The sequence below is a fragment of the Bos taurus genome, chromosome 1 (assembly GCF_002263795.3).
Source record: "Bos taurus isolate L1 Dominette 01449 registration number 42190680 breed Hereford chromosome 1, ARS-UCD2.0, whole genome shotgun sequence".
Classification (NCBI taxonomy): domain Eukaryota; kingdom Metazoa; phylum Chordata; class Mammalia; order Artiodactyla; family Bovidae; genus Bos; species Bos taurus.
In genome coordinates this window covers 87773132-87793869 of record NC_037328.1, presented here as the reverse complement: position 1 = coordinate 87793869, position 20738 = coordinate 87773132, and the positions used below count along the sequence as shown (strand labels likewise).

Sequence of the window (20738 nt, the reverse complement as noted above, 5' to 3'; positions counted from 1 at the left end):
TGCGGTTTGAAATGCCACATGCCTTGCCTAACCCGACCAAGACCATTCTCGCCTGTCCCCGTGGAGGAACTTGGTGGGAAAAGGGCGTCTGGCGCGCGTTGCTGCTCCCCCCACTTCCTCTGGGCGGGAGGGAGAGCAGGGCGGTGGTGGTGGAGGGAGTTCCCTCGGCAGCCTCGCTAGGAGTAATTCTAGAGGGTGGAATCACCCGCTCTTTCCGGGACGCGCCGTACCCCTCCCGGAAGGCACCCGCGAAGGCGCGGAGGTGCCTGCAGGGGGCGCGGGCTGCCGGGCCACCCCCGGGGCTGGAGGCCGGTGGTCCCTCCTAGCCCGGGAGCGAGGCGAGGCCACGCCGCTCGCTCCCCGGCCCCGACTCTCACCTCGTCACCTCCCCGCCCTCTCGGCGGGCCCCTGAGGCGTGCGGCGCAGGCGCGGAGCGAGGCGGTGAGTGCGGCCGCGGAGCCTGGGCCGGGGGCCTCGCAGGCTGGGCGTAGGGCGCGCGGGGAGGGAGTGGGGCCCGCCCGGCGGAGCGCCGGGGAGCTCCAGGGCCAGAGCGGCGCCGCCTGCCGCCGAGCGCCTGCGGGCAGGGCTGCGCTACCCCTCCGCCCGCGCTCGGGCGTCTCGGCCGCCGCCTGGGCTGGCCGGGCGGGCCCCGGGGACTGGTGAGTGTGAGGGCGGAGCGGCCCGGGCCCCGGACTGCTGCAAGGGCCGGGGGCGCAGCTTCCTGCGGGAGAGGGCAGGGAAGACCGGATGGCGCCTTTAAAACTGAAACCCTGCCTTCGTTTTCTGGCGGGATGGCGCGCCCCTCCCCCATCCCGAAGGCAGTTCCACCCCTTGCTGAGGGCATCTCGGCCCCGGCTGGCCTCGGTCCCCCGCTGCTTTTTTTTTCCGAATGGTGCCTTTGGGGTCGGGACTTGGGACTCCTGGCTAGTCGCCGGGCCCGGATGGGGCCAGTACGTGGCGCGCGGTGGAGAAGCCGGGTCCCGGTGGCTCCTGCGCGGCCTCTCTGGGCCCCGGGCCCCCATCCGTGCCACGCTGGCCCTCAGGCCCTGCCGGCTGGCGTGGTGACCCTCCGGCGGCGCATCCTTTGCCCGCGCCGGGAGCCGCAACCTTCAGGCTCTTAAGTCCCTAGCCATATAGTCTAAGGCACTTATTAGGGTACTTCTAACCATTTTGGTTTTGTTTTTCAGTACAACCTAGGGACAAGAGTGATTTGAGGCAGTTTATCTCTAAGCAAAGTGATAAAGCAAAGACTGACACTAAATGGGACGTGTGGTGGGTTCTAGTTCAAGTTTCCTCCTGCAGCATTTCTGTGTTTTCATGTCTTTGAAAAGACATATACTTGTTTCAAAATGAAGCTGGGGAAGAACATGCTTCTAAAACTCTGTAGTATAAAACCAGCTTTTTATTGTAAATGCTTGTCATATATATTTACACTGCATGAAAGGTCTTAAAAAGGTTGACGTCCGATACAAGTGCTGACTGCCGAAAGGAGTCTGCCAATCTGTATTGTGGTTTGTACGTAGACGTTCTTATTGTTGAAAAAATGACAGTTGGAAAGATGATGACAAATGTCTTCTAAGTTGCTTTTTTTTTTTAATGAGTGTTTTGGATGGCATGGTTAGCTTTTTGTAAATTTAAAGTATGTATGAATCCCTTAGCATGAGATAATGTCTACATGTCTATACTTTAAAATGTTAAGTCGCTAAGCCTTGTACAGCTCTTTTGCAACCCCATAGCCTGTAGCCCACCAGGCTCCTCTGTCCATGGAATTTCCCAGGCAAGAGTACCAGAGTGGGTTGCCATTTCCTTCTCCAGGGGATCTTTCCAACCCGTTTCTCTTGTGTCTCCTTCATTGCAGGCAGATTCCTTACCACTGAGCTACCAGGGGAGAACATGTTAACAGTGTTTTTTTCTGGATGAATAGATTCTAAGTGATTTAATTATTTTTTCTTCTGAGTTTACTACAGTGACATATATTAATTTTATCTGTAGTTTTTTTAAGTGAGGAAGAGGAGTGAAAAATTGCATGTTCAGAATCTTCCCATTAAAAGAGGAGGACTAGTGAGCAAATGTGTTTATGACATCCTTAGGTAAAAAGCCAGAGTTCATCAGGGCAGTTATACACACAAAAGGCACATAAAAGCATTTGCTGAAATGAAGGGTGGTTAGCATTTTTGGTCTTGAGTGGGCGTTTTACCATCTTGCTTAAAGGAGGCCCTGTAAACTTTTGGATATTGTTCAGCCCTAGGTAGGACTCAAACATTTCCTGATCAAGGTAATCCTGTTCTTTTCACCTGACAGTCTGAATCCAAGCCAGCTTGCAACATTAATTCTAATGCCATTCTTGGTTTCCTTGCTTCTTTGAAAGAGTTTGAAGTGTTTGAAATGCTCGGCTGACAGTTTTCAGTGTTCTGTCTGATATGTGTAAAACATTTAGAACATGAAGCATAAAGCTTTCAGCTGTATAAATTCTGTACAAAAGAAGTATTAGAAATAAGTCTTAAGATTTTAGTTTATTACATAAATATGAAAACAGCTGTTTTTTTTTTTTAATACACTTGATGGGGTGAGTTCAGGGAATGCTAATTTGCATTGTTAGATGAGGCATTATACATGTTGACATCATTTCTGCAAATATCATGGTTGTCAGTTTCTTTGAGTGATTCCCTCACCCTCCTCCCAGTTGGTGGCTGACTAAGGACTGGGAGCAAGATGTAACTTGCTGGTGACAGTGATTAGAAATGAAGATTTAATCACACAATTGTAAACCCAGAAGTCAGAAGACACACTGTTTCATTGCTGTCTCTTCTACTTAGTTGACTTCACCTTCAATGAATTTGTTTCCTCAGTAAAATTGGAGTAGATTTGATAGTAGCCCTTCTATCTACCTCACAGGATTGTTGTGAAAAATCAAATAAAGAAAATTCGCAGTAAATTCAGCAGCACTTTAAGTGTATGATTACATTATGTATAGTGCTGATGATTTGTTACTGTTTAGTAGGTAAGTTGTGTCCAACTCTTGTGACCCCATGAGCTGTGTATTTCCCACCATTCTCCTCTGTCCACGGTATTTCCCAGGCAGGAATTCTGGAGTGGGTAGCTGTTTCCTTCTTCAGAGGCTCTTCCCAACCCAGGGATCAAACCTGAGTCTCCTGCATTGGGAGGCGGTTTCTTTACCACTTCTTCCTAGGAAGCCCAGTATTGATATACCCAGCACTTAATAAAGCAGCAAAAATAGTATGTGCACCTCAAGTTCCAACGATGCCAAGTTCTACCTACTGTGTACCTGTATCACCGTGGTGATAAGAAAAGAAGCTTATAAGTTCACAGAAAAAACTTTACAATGCGTTTTTTCTCTGACATTCCTTATTTTCCCACTGCTATAGTAGAAAGAACACTAATCTGAAATGGAGGAAAGAGTTCTGATTCTAACACTACTACTTCAGTTGGACTGATTAATTTATCTCCCTATTTCTATAAATAAAAGAGATTAAAAGCATAGACTTGAAAATCTTATGTTCAAGTTAGATCTCTGTTCAACCCTGTCACTTATTTACTATTCCCCTGACTTAAGTTTATGCCTCAATTTCCTTATCAATTGTTGTATAGCCATTATGTTGTGTCAAACTCTGCGATGGTTCCTTTGTCCATGGGATTTTCCAGGTAAGAATACTGAAGTGTGTTGCCATTTCTTTTTCCAGGGGATCTTCCTGACCCAGGGTCCCAACCTGTATCTCCTGCATCTTCTACAGTGCAAGCAGATTCTTTACCACTGAGCCACCTGGTAAGCTCTCTTTATCAGTAACAAAGGGTAGATAATAGTGATTTGGAGAGCGTGTTATAGATTTTTCTAATCATAGGTTTAAATAATAAAGTATGTTCACAGCCTGGTACATAGTTGGTGCCCAATAAATGATCATTATTATTCTTCTATTAACAATCTATAAGGAGGATTTAAACAGTTTAAAATCTGTAATTTGGGAATTCCCTGCTGGTCCAGTGATTAGAACTCCGTGCTTCCACAGCAGGGGGCACGTGTTCTAACCTTGGTCAGAGAATTACGATCCCACAAGCCACCCCAGTGCAGCCAAAAAAAGAGATAAAAAAAAGCCTGTACTAATTTGTCAGCTTTGATTGTATTGGTTTTCATTGTGACTGAATAATGAAAGAGAAGGAGAAGGAGATTCAGTCCCTGGGTGGGGAAGATCCCCTGGAGTAGGAAATTGCAGTCCACTCCAATATTCTTGCCTGGAGAATCCCATGGACAGAGGAGCCTGGCAGGCTACAGTTCATGGGGTTTAAAGACATTGGACTCAACTGAGCACACACAAATAAATTAATGAGATTTATATTCCTGTGTATTTATTTATGTTCCTTTTTTGGTGTTAAGATAGCTTTAGAAGGTAAATTCACTTGAAAGAAATATGACACATATTTACATATAGTCACATATTTATCAATTTATACAAGTTTTAGTACTTAATAGAGTATGTATTTAAAAGAATATTGTACTTGAGTTAATTCTGTATAGCTTTCCAGTTAACTAACATCTGGTACCTTGAGTCTCAGAAATGAACTACATTTTTGCTCGTAAGACTTTTGTCCTATTTTTCCTACAGACATATTTCACCATCTGTGAAAACTTCCCTGTAATTCAGTTTTCCTCACTCCAGTATTAAGAATTACACCAAGTAAGTGGGATATGGTAAAACTAGTCAATTTTATAACAGTCTATGGATATTTATTCAATAGCTGCCACATCTCTTTTGTTCTCAATAGAATGTTGAGTGTGACCTCATGAGTAAGCAAAGGATTTTTTCTTGAAAATTGTATTCTGAGCCTCTGAATGATGAGGGTGATTTTTCCCCCCCTCTGAAGCCAGAGGATTAATATAAATTTGTGACAGTATTTTTTTTAAGGGAGTGTGTGGCTTCAGTATTCTTGCCTTGAGAACCCCATGAACAGCATGAAAAGACAAAAAGATAGGACACTGAAAGATGAACTCCCCAAGTTGGTAGGTGCCGAATATGCTACTGGTGATCAGTGGAGAAGTAACTCCAGAAAGAATGAAGGGATGCAGCCAAAGCACAAACAACACCCAATTGTGGATGGGACTGCTGATAGAAGCAAGGTTTGATGCTGTAAAGAGCAATATTGCATAGGAACCTGGAATGTCAGGTCCACGAATCAAGGCAAATTGAAAGTGGTCAAACAGGAGATGGCAAGAGTGAATGTCGACATTTTAGGAATCGGTGAACTAAGGTGGACTGGAATGGGAGAATTTAACTCAGATGACCATTATATCTACTACTGTGGGCAGGAATCCCTTAGAAGGAATGGAGTAGCCATCATGGTCAACAGCAGAGTCCAAAATGCAGTACTTGGATGCAATCTCAAAAATGACAGAATGATCTCTGTTCGTTTCCAAGGCAAACCATTCAATATCATTGTAATTCAAGTCTATGCCCCGATCAGTAATGTTGAAGAAGCTGAATGCTTCTGTGAAGACCTACAAAACCTTTTAGAACTAACACCCAAAAAAGATGTCCTTTTCAGTATAGGGGACTGGAATGCAAAAGTAGGAAATCAAGAAATACCTGGAGTAACAGGCAAATTTTGCCTTGGAGTATGGAATGAAGCAGGGCAAAGGCTAATGGAGTTCTGCCAAGAGAATGCACTGGTTATAGCAAACACTCTCTTCCAACAACACAAGAGAAAACTCTACACATGGACATCACCAGATGGTCAACACTGAAATCAGATTGATTATATTCTTTGCAGCCAAAGATGGAGAAGCTCTATACTAGTCAGCAAAAACAAGACCAGGAGCTGACTGTGGCTCAGAACCTGAGCTCCTTCTTGCCAAATTCAGACTTAAATTAAAGAAAGTGGAGAAAACCACTAGACCATTCAGGTATGACCTAAATCAAATCCCTTATGATTATACAATGGAAGTGAAAAATAGATTTAAGGGACTTGATCTGACAGACAGTGCCTGATGAACTATGGATGGAGGTTCATGGCATTTTACAGGAGACAGGAACCAAGACCATCCCCAAGAAAAAGAAATGCAAAAAAGCAAAATGGCTGTCTGAGGATGCCTTACAAATAGCTGTGAATAGAAGGGAAGCTAAAAGCAAAGGAGAAAAGGAAAGATATACCCATTTGAATGCAGAGTTCCAAAGAATAGCAAGGAGAGAGAAGAAAGCCTTCCTCAGTGATCAATGCAAAGAAATAGAGGAAAACAACAGAATGGGAAAGACTAGCGATCTCTTCAAGAATATCAGAGATACCAAGGGAATATTTCATTCAGAGATGGGCTCAATAAAGGACAGAAATGGTAGGGACATAATAGAAGCAGAAGATATTAAGAAGAGGTGGCAAGAATACACAGAAGAACTGTACAAAAAAGATCTTCACAACCCAGATAATCACAATGATGTGATTACTCACCTAGAGCCAGACATCCTGGAATGTGAGGTCAAGTGGGCCTTAGAAAGCATCACTATGAACAAAGCTAGTGGAAGTGATGGAATTCCAGTTGAGCTATTTCAAATCCTAAAAGATGATGCTGTGAAAGTGCTGCACTCAATATGCCAGGAAATTTAGAAAACTCAGCAGTGGCCACAGGATTGGAAAAGGTCAGTTTTCATTCCAATCCCAAAGAAAGGCAATGCCAAAGAATGCTCAAACTACCACATAGTTGCACTCATCTCACACACTAGCTAGTAAAGTAATGATCAAAATTCTCCTAGCCAAGGTTCAGCTATATGTGAACTGTGAACTTCCAGATGTTCAAGCTGGTTTTAGAAAAGGCAGAGGAACCAGAGATCAAATTGCCAACATTACTGGATCATGGAAAAAGCAAGAGAGTTCCAGAAAAACATCTGTTTCTGCTTTATTAACTATGCCAAAGCCTTTGACTGTGTGGATCACAATAAACTGTGGAAAATTCTTCAAGAGATGGAAATACCAGACCACCTGACCTGCCTCTTGAGAAACCTATATGCAGGTCAGAAAGCAACAGTTAGAACTGGACATGGAACAACAGACTGGTTCCAAATAGGCAAAGGAGTACGTCAAGGCTGTATACTGTCACCCTGCTTATTTAACTTCTATGCAGAGTACATCATGAGAAACACTGGGCTGGAGGAAGCACAAGCTGGAATCAAGATTGCCGGGAGAAATGTCAATAACCTCAGATATGCAGATGACACCACCCTTATGGCAGAAAGTGAAGAGGAACTAAAGAGCCTCTTGATGAAAGTGAAAGTGGAGAGTGAAAATGTTGACTTAGAGCTCAATATTCAGAAATCTAAGATCATGGCATCCGGTCCCATCATTTCATGGCAAATAGATGGGGAAACAGTGGCTGACTTTATTTTTCTGGGCTCCAAAATCACTGCAGATGGTGATTGCAGCCATGAAATTAAAAGACATTTACTCCTTGGAAGGAAAGTTACGACCAACCTAGACAGCGTATTAAAAAGCAGAGACATTATTGTGTCAACAAAGGTCCGTCTAGTCAAGGCTATGGTTTTTCCAGTGGTCATGGATGGATGTGAGAGTTGGACTATAAAGAGAGCTGAGTGCCAAAGAATTGATGCTTTTGAACTGTGGTGTTGGAGAAGACTCTTGAGAGTCCCATGGACTTCAAGGAGATCCAACCAGTCCATCCTATAGGAGATCAGTCCTGGCTGTTCATTGGCAGGACTGATGTTGAAGCTGAAACTCCAGTACTTTGGCCACCTGATGCGAAGAGCTGACTCATTTGAAAAGACCCTGATGCTGGGAAAGATTGAGGACAGGAGGAGAAGGGGACGACAGAGGATGAGATGGTTGGATGGCATTACCGACTCAATGGACATGGGTTTGGGTGGACTCCGGGAGTTAGTGATGGACAGGGAGGCCTGGCGTGCTGCAGTTCATGGCGTAGCAAAAGAGTCAAACAAGACTGAGCGACTGAACTGAACTGAACTGAACTGTGGCTTCAAAACTGTCAAAATATTCCCAACTGTAAGAAATATACCTATAAAACTCTTAATTTGGTGCCATAGGTACCATTTTTCTTTTATAAAAGATAAGCATTAGGCTTATGTAATTATTCAATTTTCACAATTACATCAACATTTGAAAAGTTCTCAACCTCAGGGAGAAAGAAAACAGATCTCAGTGTCCTGCCTTTAAACTTGATCAGAAAAGTAAATCCAAAATATAAGCAAGATTGTTTAACATTTCACTCGTGAAGTCAATTTTTATGTGATGCACACATTTCCTATCGCCAGCCAATTTTTTTATTAGAATAAATTTACATAACAATATTAACACTTGTTACTGTGATGTATTTGTTAAATTTTTCCATCTTTTAGATTAAAAAGATATGAATGAATATCCTAAAAAAAGAAAAAGGAAGACTTTACATCCTTCTCGTTATTCAGGTCAGTGTACGATTAAAATATTTAAAAGTTAGGCAATGTTTAATTCCCATGCAATTGTGTTTCCATCCATTTTCTCATAAATGATCTGATTAGAGTTAAATATCTGGGTCAACTTGTGCATAAGAGGAACCTAAGTAAATTCTCTGCAAATATATTTCTCAATGTCTGCTGTGTACTAGGCATACATAAAAATTTCACAAACATTTATTTTAATCCTCATAGTTTATAGATATTTAAGATTAGATATCCAAGTTACATACTTACATAGCATAATTGAGATTTGTCTGTGTTTCCCAAGCTTGTGCTTAAGTCTTAATAATAACCTTGATCAAAGCTATTTTGCATCATTGAAAAAAAACTATCCTGTACATTATTTTCAGAAATGTTGTAAGTTTCATTTTGATTGCATAATTTTAGATCTTTTCTTTGAGATTGGCTCTACTATCTTGGCAAATAAGAGGTCTTGACCTATATGCTATGCACATGTATACTTGGGGCAGTCTCAGGTATACCTGTTAACCAACCCAGCCTACTTGTTTTTCATATCTGAGGAAATTAAACCTGGTCTACCTAACTGGCCCTTCCGAGGCAAGAGTTGAAATGACTGTCTTCAGAAGCTCTAACTGGTCCTCAGACCTTCCTCTGTGTATTATGCTTTCTCTGCAGTACATGGCAGATCTGCTTGGTAGTTAATTCAGTGTCTTTTGCAATTAACACATTTATTGCATATTCATATTTTGTGGGACTCTTGACCATGGGAATTGTATCTTAGTGTGTTTCAAAGTATTATATTTTAAATTGTATAATTTATGGTTCTTTCAAAGCTCAAAGTCAATATCTGAATTATGAAAGCCTTCAGAATTGAGGGAAATAGTAACACTTTATTACCAATACTATGAAAATTTCTTTATGTTGGATAAAGAGATGGCTGTCAGTAGATGTTTATGTGTTCCGTGTGCTTGAAAATTCTTAAATTTTGTTTTATGTTCAGATTCCTCTGGAATAAGCAGAATTGCAGATGGATTCAATGGAATTTTTTCTGATCATTGTTACAGTGTTTGTTCTATGAGACAACCAGACTTAAAATATTTTGACAACAAAGGTATATTTAAATTTTCCAAAATATTTTCATTCAAATTGCTTTTATAATTTTTCATTTCCTATTTGAAAATGTGAGTAAAAGTGATGATTTCAAAATGAGCAAGTATCTAAACTTGTTTTAAGAAAACAAGAGACTTTTGGGTAAGTGAATTTTAATCTTTAACATTATTTCAAACATATACATCAAAAACACATCCTCCTCTATCAGTTTTAGTCAGCTAGGAATTGGTGGCAAAGCAGGAGTGACCCAGAGTTTTGAGTATTTATGATGAAAAGTTAAGAACAGTGGTATTTCAGGGAGTTCCCTGATGGTCCAGTGGTTAAGACGCCTTTCTTCCACTGCAGGGGGTGCAGGCTTAATCCCTGGTTAGAGAACTAAGATCCTAAGTGCCGTGTAGAGTAGCAAAAAAAAACAAAACACACAAAAAGAACAGTGTTACACACAGTTCTTCTGTTCAGCTGTACATTTCAGTTTGGAGGGCTAATGGAAGGAAAGAACACAAGGTGAAGGATGTGGTCATTTAAACAACATTCAGTCAGAGACATCAGTATGAACTCATATTTGGCTTAATATAGACACAAACAGTTACATACAGAAACATTTACGGGATGTCAGTATATTTGTAGTAGTACACATGCACATATTTTTTGCTCTGTTAACTGAGAGTCTAACAGAAATGACATCCCAGTAGCAATGAGCACATCTAGTGCCCTGATCTTGGTTTCTAATACCATTTTCCAATAAGAAGAACGAGGGCTTCTTGGAGAAATGGCTGATTCTAATTCTGGAGCAGGAAACCTAAAAGATGAGCCTGGAGCATTTTGTTGTGCGAGAAAATAAGAAAGTACTTAACATATAGAGTCATTCAATACAAGTATGCCAAAGGAGCATAAGGAGCCTACTAAAGAGCTCCCAGTAGCCAAAGCTAAAACAGTATGAGAGGGGGAGAAATTGAACTATAACCCAAAGTATAAAATAAATATCCATGAGTCCATACTGGTATAAATAAATGATAGAATAAATAAATAAGGGAGAATAAACAAATCTGTACAGAAGAACTCCAGATTATTTACATAGCTAATGCTCCCTCAAGGAGGTGAAGCATAACTGTCCACTCCTTAAGTTTTGGACTGTGCTCAGTAACTTAATTCCAAAGTGTAGAGTATGGAAAGTAAAAGAGTGACTTTACAGTGGAGAAACCTGATAAAGCCCCAGGTTATCAAGTTCAATGTCAGCAGTCATAATAATGTTAATAGTTTCTACTCTCTATATGATGTGATTTTTAAAACAAGGCAGTTTGCCTCTGTGTTTACCTTCAAATAATCCATAAGGGAAAGGGAAGTCGCTCAGTCGTGTCCAACTCTTTGCGAACCCATGGACTGTGGCCCACCAGGCTCCTCCATCCATGGAATTTTCTAGGCAAGAGTACTGGAGTGGGTTGCCATTTCCTTCTCCAGGGGATCTTCCCAACCCAAGGATCGAACCCGGATTTCCTGCATTTCGGGCAGACGCTTTACCGCCTGAGCCATCCCAGTCTAATGATGAAAAAGCAAAGTTAATTGATGAGGCATCCCGCAAAATACCTGACCAGTCTCCTTAGGATTGTCATGGTCATCAAAAGCAAGGGAAGTCTGAGAAACTGCCACAGCTAGCAGTAGCCTAGAGATATGACAAATAAATGTTATGTATCCTAGATGGGACCTTGGAACAGAAAAAGGATATTAGATAAAGACTAAGAAAATCTGGATGAAGTATGGACTTTAGTTAATGATAGCTTACCAGCATTTGGTCATTGTTATAACAAACAATGTAAGATGTTAATGGAGAAACTGAATGCAGTATATGTGGGAATTCTCTGTATTACCTTCTTATTTTTTGTAAATTTGAAACTTCTGAGAAATAAAGTCTTTTTAAAAAAGACATGATATTGAAGCCCAGTTTTCTCTAGTGACTGGCATTTCAGTTTGTCTATGTAATGTTTAATGTTTTGATTGATATAAATAATAAGTATTTTTCCAAATTCTTTTTTTTGCAGATGATGATTCTGATACAGAGACATCAAATGAATTGCCAAAATTTACAGATGGAATCAAAGCCAGAAACAGAAATCAAAACTACTTGGTTCCCAGTCCTGTACTTAGAATTCTAGACCACACTGCCTTTCCTACAGGTAAGAGAAACTAATAGCATCTGCACATTTTGTATAGTTCAGTGAAAAAAATAAAAAGTAAAATAAATTTCTTTTTGCCAATTACTATTTAATAATAGTAAATAATAGGTCTTATTTAGTAATAATAATAGTCTTGCTTTGTTTTTCAGAAAAATCTGCTGATATTGAAATTTGTGATGAAGACTGTGACTCCCCTGAATCAGTCCACCAGCAAACCCAAGAGGAGAGCCCCATAGAAGTTCACACTGCTGAAGATGTTCCAATTGCCGCAGAAGTGCATGCAATTTCTGAAGACTATGATATAGAGACAGAAAACAATTCCTCTGAGAGTCTCCAAGACCAAACTGATGAAGAGCCACCAGCTAAACTTTGCAAAATTGTTGACAAGAGCCAAGCTTTGAATGTGACTGCCCAGCAGAAATGGCCTTTACTGAGAGCTAATAGCAGTGGCCTCTATAAATGTGAACTTTGTGAGTTCAACAGCAAATATTTTTCTGATTTAAAGCAGCATATGATCTTGAAGCACAAGCGTACTGATTCAAACGTGTGTCGAGTATGCAAAGAGAGTTTCTCTACCAACATGCTTCTGATTGAACATGCCAAACTCCATGAAGAGGACCCCTACATATGTAAATACTGTGATTATAAGACTGTAATTTTTGAGAACCTCAGCCAGCACATTGCAGACACCCATTTTAGTGATCACCTTTATTGGTGTGAGCAATGTGACGTTCAGTTCTCCTCAAGCAGTGAACTCTACCTACATTTCCAGGAGCACAGCTGCGATGAACAGTACTTGTGTCAGTTCTGTGAACATGAAACGAATGATCCAGAAGACTTGCATAGCCATGTGGTAAATGAGCATGCATGTAAATTAATAGAGTTAAGTGATAAGTATAACAATGGAGAACATGGACAGTATAGCCTCTTAAGCAAAATCACATTTGACAAATGTAAAAACTTCTTTGTTTGTCAAGTATGTGGGTTTCGGAGTAGACTTCATACAAATGTTAACAGACATGTTGCTATTGAACATACTAAAATTTTTCCTCATGTTTGTGATGACTGTGGGAAAGGCTTCTCAAGTATGCTAGAATATTGCAAACATTTAAATTCACATTTATCTGAAGGGATTTATTTATGCCAATACTGTGAATATTCAACAGGACAGATTGAAGATCTTAAAATTCATCTAGATTTCAAGCATTCGGCTGATTTACCTCATAAATGTAGTGACTGCCTGATGAGGTTTGGAAATGAAAGGGAATTAATAAGTCACCTTCCAGTCCATGAAACAACTTGATTATTCTCTTTAACTTCCATAATGTTGATTTGAAATAATAAATTCAACTATTTTGAAAATGTTAAAATGGATGATTTTAAACACAACTTGTGAGAATTGTCTTTAACAAGATCTTTTTAATTGCCCATTTTCTTGGCATTGCTGCCTTTTCAGTATATAGTTGTATCCTAAATGTGGTATTTTCAATGCATTCGTAGTTTTAACCACTTTGGGTGACTGTCATCGTGTTTCTTGCATGTGCTCTGATTTTGTTGATAGGAAACATACACTAAAGAAACTATAGTTTTCCTTCCATAAATACAGGTGTTACAGACTTTTTCTTCTTTAAACTCAAAACAAGATCAATCTTTCATGGATGAAGTCATTAAAGTACTGCACTTCCAGAGCTAAAGTGCTGCATAATGCACAGTTAAGTCCACTGATAATCCCGTTAACAAGATCCAGACCCTGCTTTTGCATTCCCCAGTAGTTCCTATCCCCAAGACAGTGGACTCTCCATCTGTGTGAGTCTTTCAGTGACACTAGGAGCCCCGTGTTACGGTAAGAGGGAAAGATGTGATTTTCTTGGCAATCTTTTTTTTTTTTGTAATCCTTATTTTAGCCCCTATCCATGTGCTAAATAATCTTAGATGGGGAGGAACTGATAAAGGGGTTAAACGATAAAGGACATTTCATAACTCATTTATAAATGAAGTAGGTCATTTATAATCTGTTCATATTTCATTTTCAGTTATGCAATTGCAAAGTCATGCCTGAACTTCTGATACCAAATCATTTGTTTTCTGAGAAAACCCACTGAAGTATTAGAAATAGGAAGGTATGAGAGGTTGGGGTTGCTGTTATGAGAAAGTATAAATTACTTTTGATAATGGTAAATCAGTCTTAGCATCTGTATTTTCTGTGGCTGCCATAACAAATTATCACAAACTGAGTGGCTTAAAAAGTAGAAGTTTATTGTCTCACAGTTGTAGAGGCTAGAAATTCAAAATTGAAATGTTAGCATAGTTGGTTCCATCCAAGAGCTATAAAGGAAGAATCTGTTCTCGGCTACTCTCCTTGACTTATATATGGTCATCTTCACGTTCACATGGTCTCCCTGTGTCCAAGTCTGTCTCCTTTTTACAAGGAACCAAGCAGTCATTGGATTAAGGCCTACCTTGCCAAGCTCATTTTAACCTAATAAAGACACTATCCCCAAATAAGGTCATATTCCATTACTTCAACATATGAACTGGGGAGACTGAGGGAGACACAACCACCACAATTCAGTAACAGCTTCTTGAGTACTATCAAGAAAATGGTATTTTGTGCATCATTGGCCTCAAATATAATAAACATTGCTGCTAGCAAACTATTTGTCACTCAGGAATATTAATATAGTTGAAAAGACTGGTTTATGACCTATGGTTTTCTCATAGGACCCATTGGAGTTTATTCTGTTTTGTAAATAGTGACAGCAATAAGTTTTTCAAAACCATTTTTATTTCCACCCTTTTGTCATATATGCATACTTGTATTTCTAGAAATTACCATTCCATCTGATTATAACATTCCAGGTAGGGCTGTCTGATAAAAACATTTCTTACAAGACTTAAAATTGTAATTAAATTGGAAGAAAACCTTAGAAGCCATCTGATCTACACCCTTTTGTTTTCTATGTTTCTTTTTTTTTTTTTCTAATTTTATTTTATTTTTAAACTTTACATAATTGTATTAGTTTTGCCAAATATCAAAATGAATCCGCCACATGTTTTCTATGTTTCTTATAGAAACAGGTTATTATTAGGCCGAGGTCACAAAACCAGTTAGAGCAGACAGGAGTGGAATCCAAGTTATTCCAGTCTAGTGATGTTTCCATTACACCATGTTATAAAAATCTGAGCTTTGTCCTTGGGATATTTTTCATGACTACTTATCCTAGCCAAGAATTGGCTTCTTGGTAATTCGGTTTTTATACTTTTTCAATATCCATTCAGCTTTAGGAATTTGATTTTCAGAAAACAAACCTTAAGTAATGACTTGGTTTGTTTTTATTTTCTCATTGTGTATCTTATAGCATTACATTTTTGATCAGGCATTAGTAATCAAATTAGAGATTGTAATGGAACAACTCGAGGCATTAAATCCAAGTTTTAGAACCATATAATTTGGTGCTTTTTTGATGAATCTGCAGCTTGAGGCCACATTTTACTTCCAGTTTGTCCAATAAAATCTTTTTGCATTGACTCAGCCTTCAAATAAACCTATGAGTGACCATTAAATTGCTGCACTAGCAAGTTATGTTTTTAGTTTAATGAACTTTTTTGGAAAAACAAACTTATCTAAAAAGAAAATTTTCTAACTGCTTCTGGATTTTTTCTACTCAAAGACATATTTCCACTGTACTCTTGTGATTTGAGAATACATAACGGAATACACAATAGAATTATTGACAGCAGGGAACAGTCGTGATGGATCTTTTGTTTTTTTCCTTTCATCTTCACCTTGAAATGAGTGTTATTTGAAAATGGTTGGGTGGTATTCAAAAGCCTCTCTTCCTGCTTGTAAATCTGCCAGTTTTCACATTTTAAATTGCCTTTCATAGGTTCCTCTGAATATTTATCATCACATACTAACCAGTTTCTTCTTTTCACAGGGTCCGCAGCTTGTTAGGTGATTGCTGAATTATTCGCAGGAGTAGCATATACGGGTTTCTGGGGTTTTTTTCCCCCTAGTAAGCTAACAATATTCCTAATTTTTAAATCTGATTTTCAAAGCATTGAATTAATTCCTGGCACTTTACAGTTTATCTTAGCTTGTTTTCTCAGTCTTACTACCTTTTACAAGCAGGTTAATATATCCCCCAAACTACTGTGATAAATTTTTAATGGAATTCTGATGACTTAAAAGCACTATAAATGACATAAATTTGAAAAAGCTAATAAAAATCAACGAGCCACAATCCTCCTGGGAAGCGGGTTGACTTAAAATAATCAATACTACTTACTTAACTGAAAATAAATAGTTAACGATTAACTGTAAATCCCAACAGAGAAGCAAATTTGGTTAGTCAGTTTTACACTACAATTAACAGTCTTATCCCCGTAAATTAAAAATGAACTTTTGAAGATACAGTCTTTTGTAACTTTCAGTTCTGATGACTGAAGATACAGAATATCTATTAGAATTTCTATTCATGGCAGTGGGTTTATGAATTTTAAATATACTTTATATTGGTTTAGCTTTCCATAAATTAATATCTTAAGACAACATTCAAATCTAAGAGAAAGAACTGTGTACATTTATGGTGTAAAATATAAATACAAAAAGCCTAAAGTCACATGTAATTTACATGTTTATATGAAATTACATGCTCAATTTACAAGTTTAAAAACCAAAATTTTAATGATGTTTGCTCTATACTGATTTGAAAAATAATTTTCTATACAAAGAGTTTCCACATTAAAGCATCACCACGACTTCCTTACTAAGTTCATCCTCTTTAATAACCTTGATATTAAACTAGTAACTCCCTGAACCTAAAATAAATCACATTTGTGAAAAGTAATTTCTTTATTGTAAAAAGAAACAATTTTCTCACATTGCTAAATAGGAATATTGTATTATCTAGTGGTTTTATTCACATATTTTAAAAAGAATGACTTTAAATTCTTTTTTTAAAGGAATTTCTGTTGTCGTAACTGTTAAGTTTATTGTTGTTTATTTTGAGTTTTAAATAGGCAACAGATAATGACCTGGAAAATCTTTTTTTTTTTTTTTGCTGCTAAAAATATTGAACTGAATGAATTATACATTGAAAATTTTAATGAAAAGTATATTTTGAATAAAAACTCCATGTTTTCTAGTTTTTAATACCTAGATAGTGTCTGCTACTGAAAAACATTACAGATGAAATAGTACTTTTGCACTTATTCTTCGGAGTAAGCTAAGATTAGGAATTGGAATCAAATGAAAATAACACAGAAGCATCATTTCTGGTGGGTGATGGGTGGTTTTTTGTTTTGTTTGGGGGAGGGGTGTTAGTTTTTGTTTTTGATCCTCTGCCTAAAGACCATTTACCATGATGTTTGGATTTTGGTTGGCTGAAATGTGAGAGTATTGAATTCTTTTTTCTTGCCTACCTTGCACATTTTATTTAGGGTTATCACTTCTCTGCTATAACCTTATGTTTCTGAAATATATTGCTCAAGCTATATTCTATGACTGATTACCCTTCTCTTTGCAACCCTTTCTCACCTCATTTGGGTTTTCAGAAAGTCTCAAGAGAGTAAAATTTTCCCAGTTAGCAAGGAGAGTGGATGTCTTAATTCTTCCTTCTCTCTATTCTCCAAACTGTTAAAATAACTTACTCCTTTCATACCATATACCTCATCACTCACTTCTACACCCTGTAAATATTTTATAATTTCCTGTCTAACAGAAGTAGTGAATTTATAAATTTTAATGTGTCTATTTTAGATTTTTAAGAAGCAGAATATCATGGTACTTTTCTTTCTGGCTGTGCCGCACAATTTGTGGAATCTTAATTCCCTAACCAGAGACTGAACCCAGGCCACAGTAGTGAAAGCGCTTAGTCCTAAACACTGGACCACCAGGGAGTTCCCTCATAGCACTTCCTTATGGTTATAAGATTATAGTTGATTAGATTCTTTATTGAACAACTAAATTGCTAAAGTAGAAAAACTAACACGGAATGACAGAATGTTAATTTGGAAGGAACCTCAGAAATCATCTAATCCAGACCCATAAAGCACATTACATAAAAATAATTGTATATAGTATATAATTTTATTTTATGGATTTAAATTATATGTTATAAAATGTAACACATCAAATCTCATTCATGAATATTTTTACTTAGGACAGAACTGATTTTTTTTTTTTAAGCAAATGTTTAAAGAAAAACATGAAGTAAATAATGATATATCGACATGGAAAAAATAGGTAAAACACAGATGACAAATTTGAGAATACAAAATCCTTATCTAAACTTCTTATTTATAGCTCAAAAAATGGTTCACTAATATTAGTTGAGTGCTTTTTAAGCTATAATAAATAGGACTTATAATTCTCTACCACTCTTCAAAGAATTTTAGAAAAAGTGAAAATGCACCCTATTTTTTCAGTGAAATGTCATACCAGACAACTGAAGAGAGAAAATAATGTAATGGGGAGTACTGGATCATGGCATGAGACCTTATTTTCTAGTCCCTGTTAGCTAACTATAAATTGCATGACTAACCAAGGACAATGGATGTAATGTTACCAAGTTTTTCTTTCAACTCCTTAAAAACTTGTTTCACTACTAGTCTGTTTAAACAACTATGGAATGTCGAATGTCTCTTCTCAAGCCATATGCATTTACCATATAGAGCAGGAAACTCTTCTCTGCCGTTCTTCTGAACTCCAGTTAAATATGAAGCTGAGTGCCTTTTGTGTTTCTAACTGTTCACTTTCTATATAATGCTACCATAAACATTCTTGTATGTGTTAAGGTGTTTGGGAAATTTTTTTTTTTATCCCTTGGGGGGATGTGGGCTTTCTGTAAGTATATTTTGTATGCTTGTGATTAAATATGTCCAAAATATCCAGACTGGCTCAAGTTTATACACCCATCAGATGATCATGTTTCCCTGCATCCTTATAGACAATAAAGTGAATTGATTTTGGTAAATCTGAAGGGCATAAAGCAGTATGTTACTATTGTTTGAATTTGCATTGTTTGATTACTAACAAGATTAGAAATGTCTCAATATGTTCATGAGACACTTGGGTTTCTCATTTCGTGAAGTGCTTCTGCATATGCTTTGTTTTTTGTTTGTTTTTGCAGTGAAAGCCCAATGTCCTAACCACTGGACCACCAGGGAGTTGCCCTTTGTCCACTTTTCTATTGGGTTTTCTGGTTACTTTTGAGAAGTTCTTTAAAATTTTAAATTATTGGTCCTTTGTTGATGATATACACTGCAAAGAATAGATTTCCAGATTGTCATCCATTGCTGATGTCTTTTGTTGAATAGAAATCTTTACATTTACTGTGGATAGATCCATCACATTTTACCTTACAGGTTCTGCTTTCTACCACCTTGTTAGAAAGCACAACCTTGTGCTTTCTACAATCTTGTTAACAAACTCCTCTGTAACCCCAAAGTCACAGAACTGTTTTCCCACGTTTTCTCCTAGTAATGTTCTGGTTGTACCTTTTGTGTTTAGGTCTGAATTTCTCTGTGTGTAAGAATGATTCAAGTTTTTGTTCATTCAAGTGAGCCAATTTCATCAGTACTATTTGTTAAATAATGCATTCTTCTCCCAGTGATTCATGATAACAATTTGATCATATATCACTCCGCATGGGCATAATTGGCATAGAGATTTGTGTCTGTATTCATTATATTCCTGTTTGTTCCTGCAGGTTTCACATGTTTTAACAGTTACTTAAAACATTACAGCTTTCCAGTATGTCTTTCTTTTAATTGGAGTATGATTGCTTTACAGTGTTATGTTTCTGTTGTACAATCAAATGAGTCAGCTCTATGTGTGCATATATCCCCACCCTTTTGGATCTCACTCCCCAACCCCCATCCCATGTGTAAAATAAATAGCTAGTGGAAACTGCTATAAAGCACAGAAAGCTCAGCTCAGTATAGTATGTCTTAATATCAGGTAGTGTGCAGCTCAGTACAGTATGTCTCAATATCAGGTAGTGTGAATTTATTCTCTTCACTCTTCTTTTGAGAATTTTTTTAGCTGTTGGTGGACTTTCCTTCTTCCATGTAAATTTAGAATTAGTTCCAAATTCCATCTAAAGTCTTGTTGAAATTGCGTTATAATTATGACCATTTTAGAGGGAATTGACATCATTGTAGTGTTAAATCTTTGTTTTCATAAACATTGTATATTTCTCCATTTACTTAGGTCTCTTTTAAATGTTCTTTAAAAAATTTTCCATAAAGATTGTATGCAGTTTTTGTTAAGTCAATAACTAGATTCTTTAGTTTTGGTTGCTTTGTCATGCTTTTGTTTTCTAATTGGTTACTGCATATTTATAGGAAAGCTTCTGAATTTTGAAATATTGATTTTGCATATAGAAATGTTTGGGTTTTAATCTTTTTAGTTTTAATAGCTGTCTGTCCTTAATTTTTAATGTAAGTCATCATATAATTGTCATAAATTATATACTTGTTTCTTTATTCCTAGTCTGTGAGTCCCTAATGGCTCTTTTTTTCTTATCACAGAATTTGTCAGTTCTCCCACTACCATAAAGAGCAGGAATAGCATTAGCAGGTATTCCTTTTTTTGTTCCTAACCTTAAGTGTAAGACTGCTCAAACTCCCTGTCAAGTATATTTTCTGTAGGTTTTCATAAGTAGCCTTTAGCAGTTTTCTTAGTTTTGAAGACTTTTTATTGTAAGTAGGATTAAACTTTAGCAGTGATTTTTTTCTATAGCTATTGAGATAAACATGGGCTTTCTCCTATAAGTCTGCTAATATGAATTTCATTGGTTGATTTTCTAATATTGAATTATCTTTGTATTTCTAGGAAAACTGTACCTGTAGAAAAAAAAATTTTAATACAATGTTGGATTCAGTTAGCTAATATTTCATATAGGATATTTGCCTCTATAGTCATACATGTGATTTTCTTTACTTATACCTCTTATAAGTGGTATTAAGTTTATTCTAGTCTTATAAGTGAGTTGGGCTGTTTTTTTCTCTTGTTCTATGCTTT

The 20738-nt window shown here is 37.7% G+C and overlaps 1 protein-coding gene across 6 annotated transcripts; it reads left to right on the top strand.

Annotated features, from left to right (window-relative positions):
- The first annotated feature begins 237 nt into the window (after positions 1-237).
- ZNF639 (zinc finger protein 639) lies at positions 238-18693 on the top strand. Of its 6 annotated transcripts, none has more exons than XM_024989630.2 (8): positions 238-441; positions 1188-1272; positions 3702-3784; positions 4620-4691; positions 8370-8438; positions 9430-9540; positions 11576-11710; positions 11860-18693. In XM_024989630.2, the coding sequence occupies exons 5-8, from the start codon at positions 8381-8383 to the stop codon at positions 13011-13013; spliced, it is 1458 nt and encodes a 485-aa protein (XP_024845398.1). In that variant the 5' UTR covers positions 238-441; positions 1188-1272; positions 3702-3784; positions 4620-4691; positions 8370-8380; the 3' UTR covers positions 13014-18693. The 6 variants fall into 6 exon arrangements, with proteins under 6 accessions (XP_024845398.1, XP_024845396.1, XP_024845402.1 ...); XM_024989632.2 differs by having other exon boundaries at positions 411-659; XM_024989628.2 differs by lacking the exon at positions 1188-1272.
- Positions 18694-20738: the final 2045 nt, after the last annotated feature.

Excerpts from the sequence above, each read along its gene's own strand:
- ZNF639 (XM_024989634.2), top strand. The coding sequence starts at position 8,381 with ATGAATGAATATCCTAAAAAAAGAAAAAGGAAGACTTTACATCCTTCT. Across the intron at positions 9,541-11,575 it reads AAAATATTTTGACAACAAAG|ATGATGATTCTGATACAGAG; the intron begins GTATATTTAAAT and ends TTTTTTTTGCAG. Across the intron at positions 11,711-11,859 it reads CCACACTGCCTTTCCTACAG|AAAAATCTGCTGATATTGAA; the intron begins GTAAGAGAAACT and ends TTTGTTTTTCAG.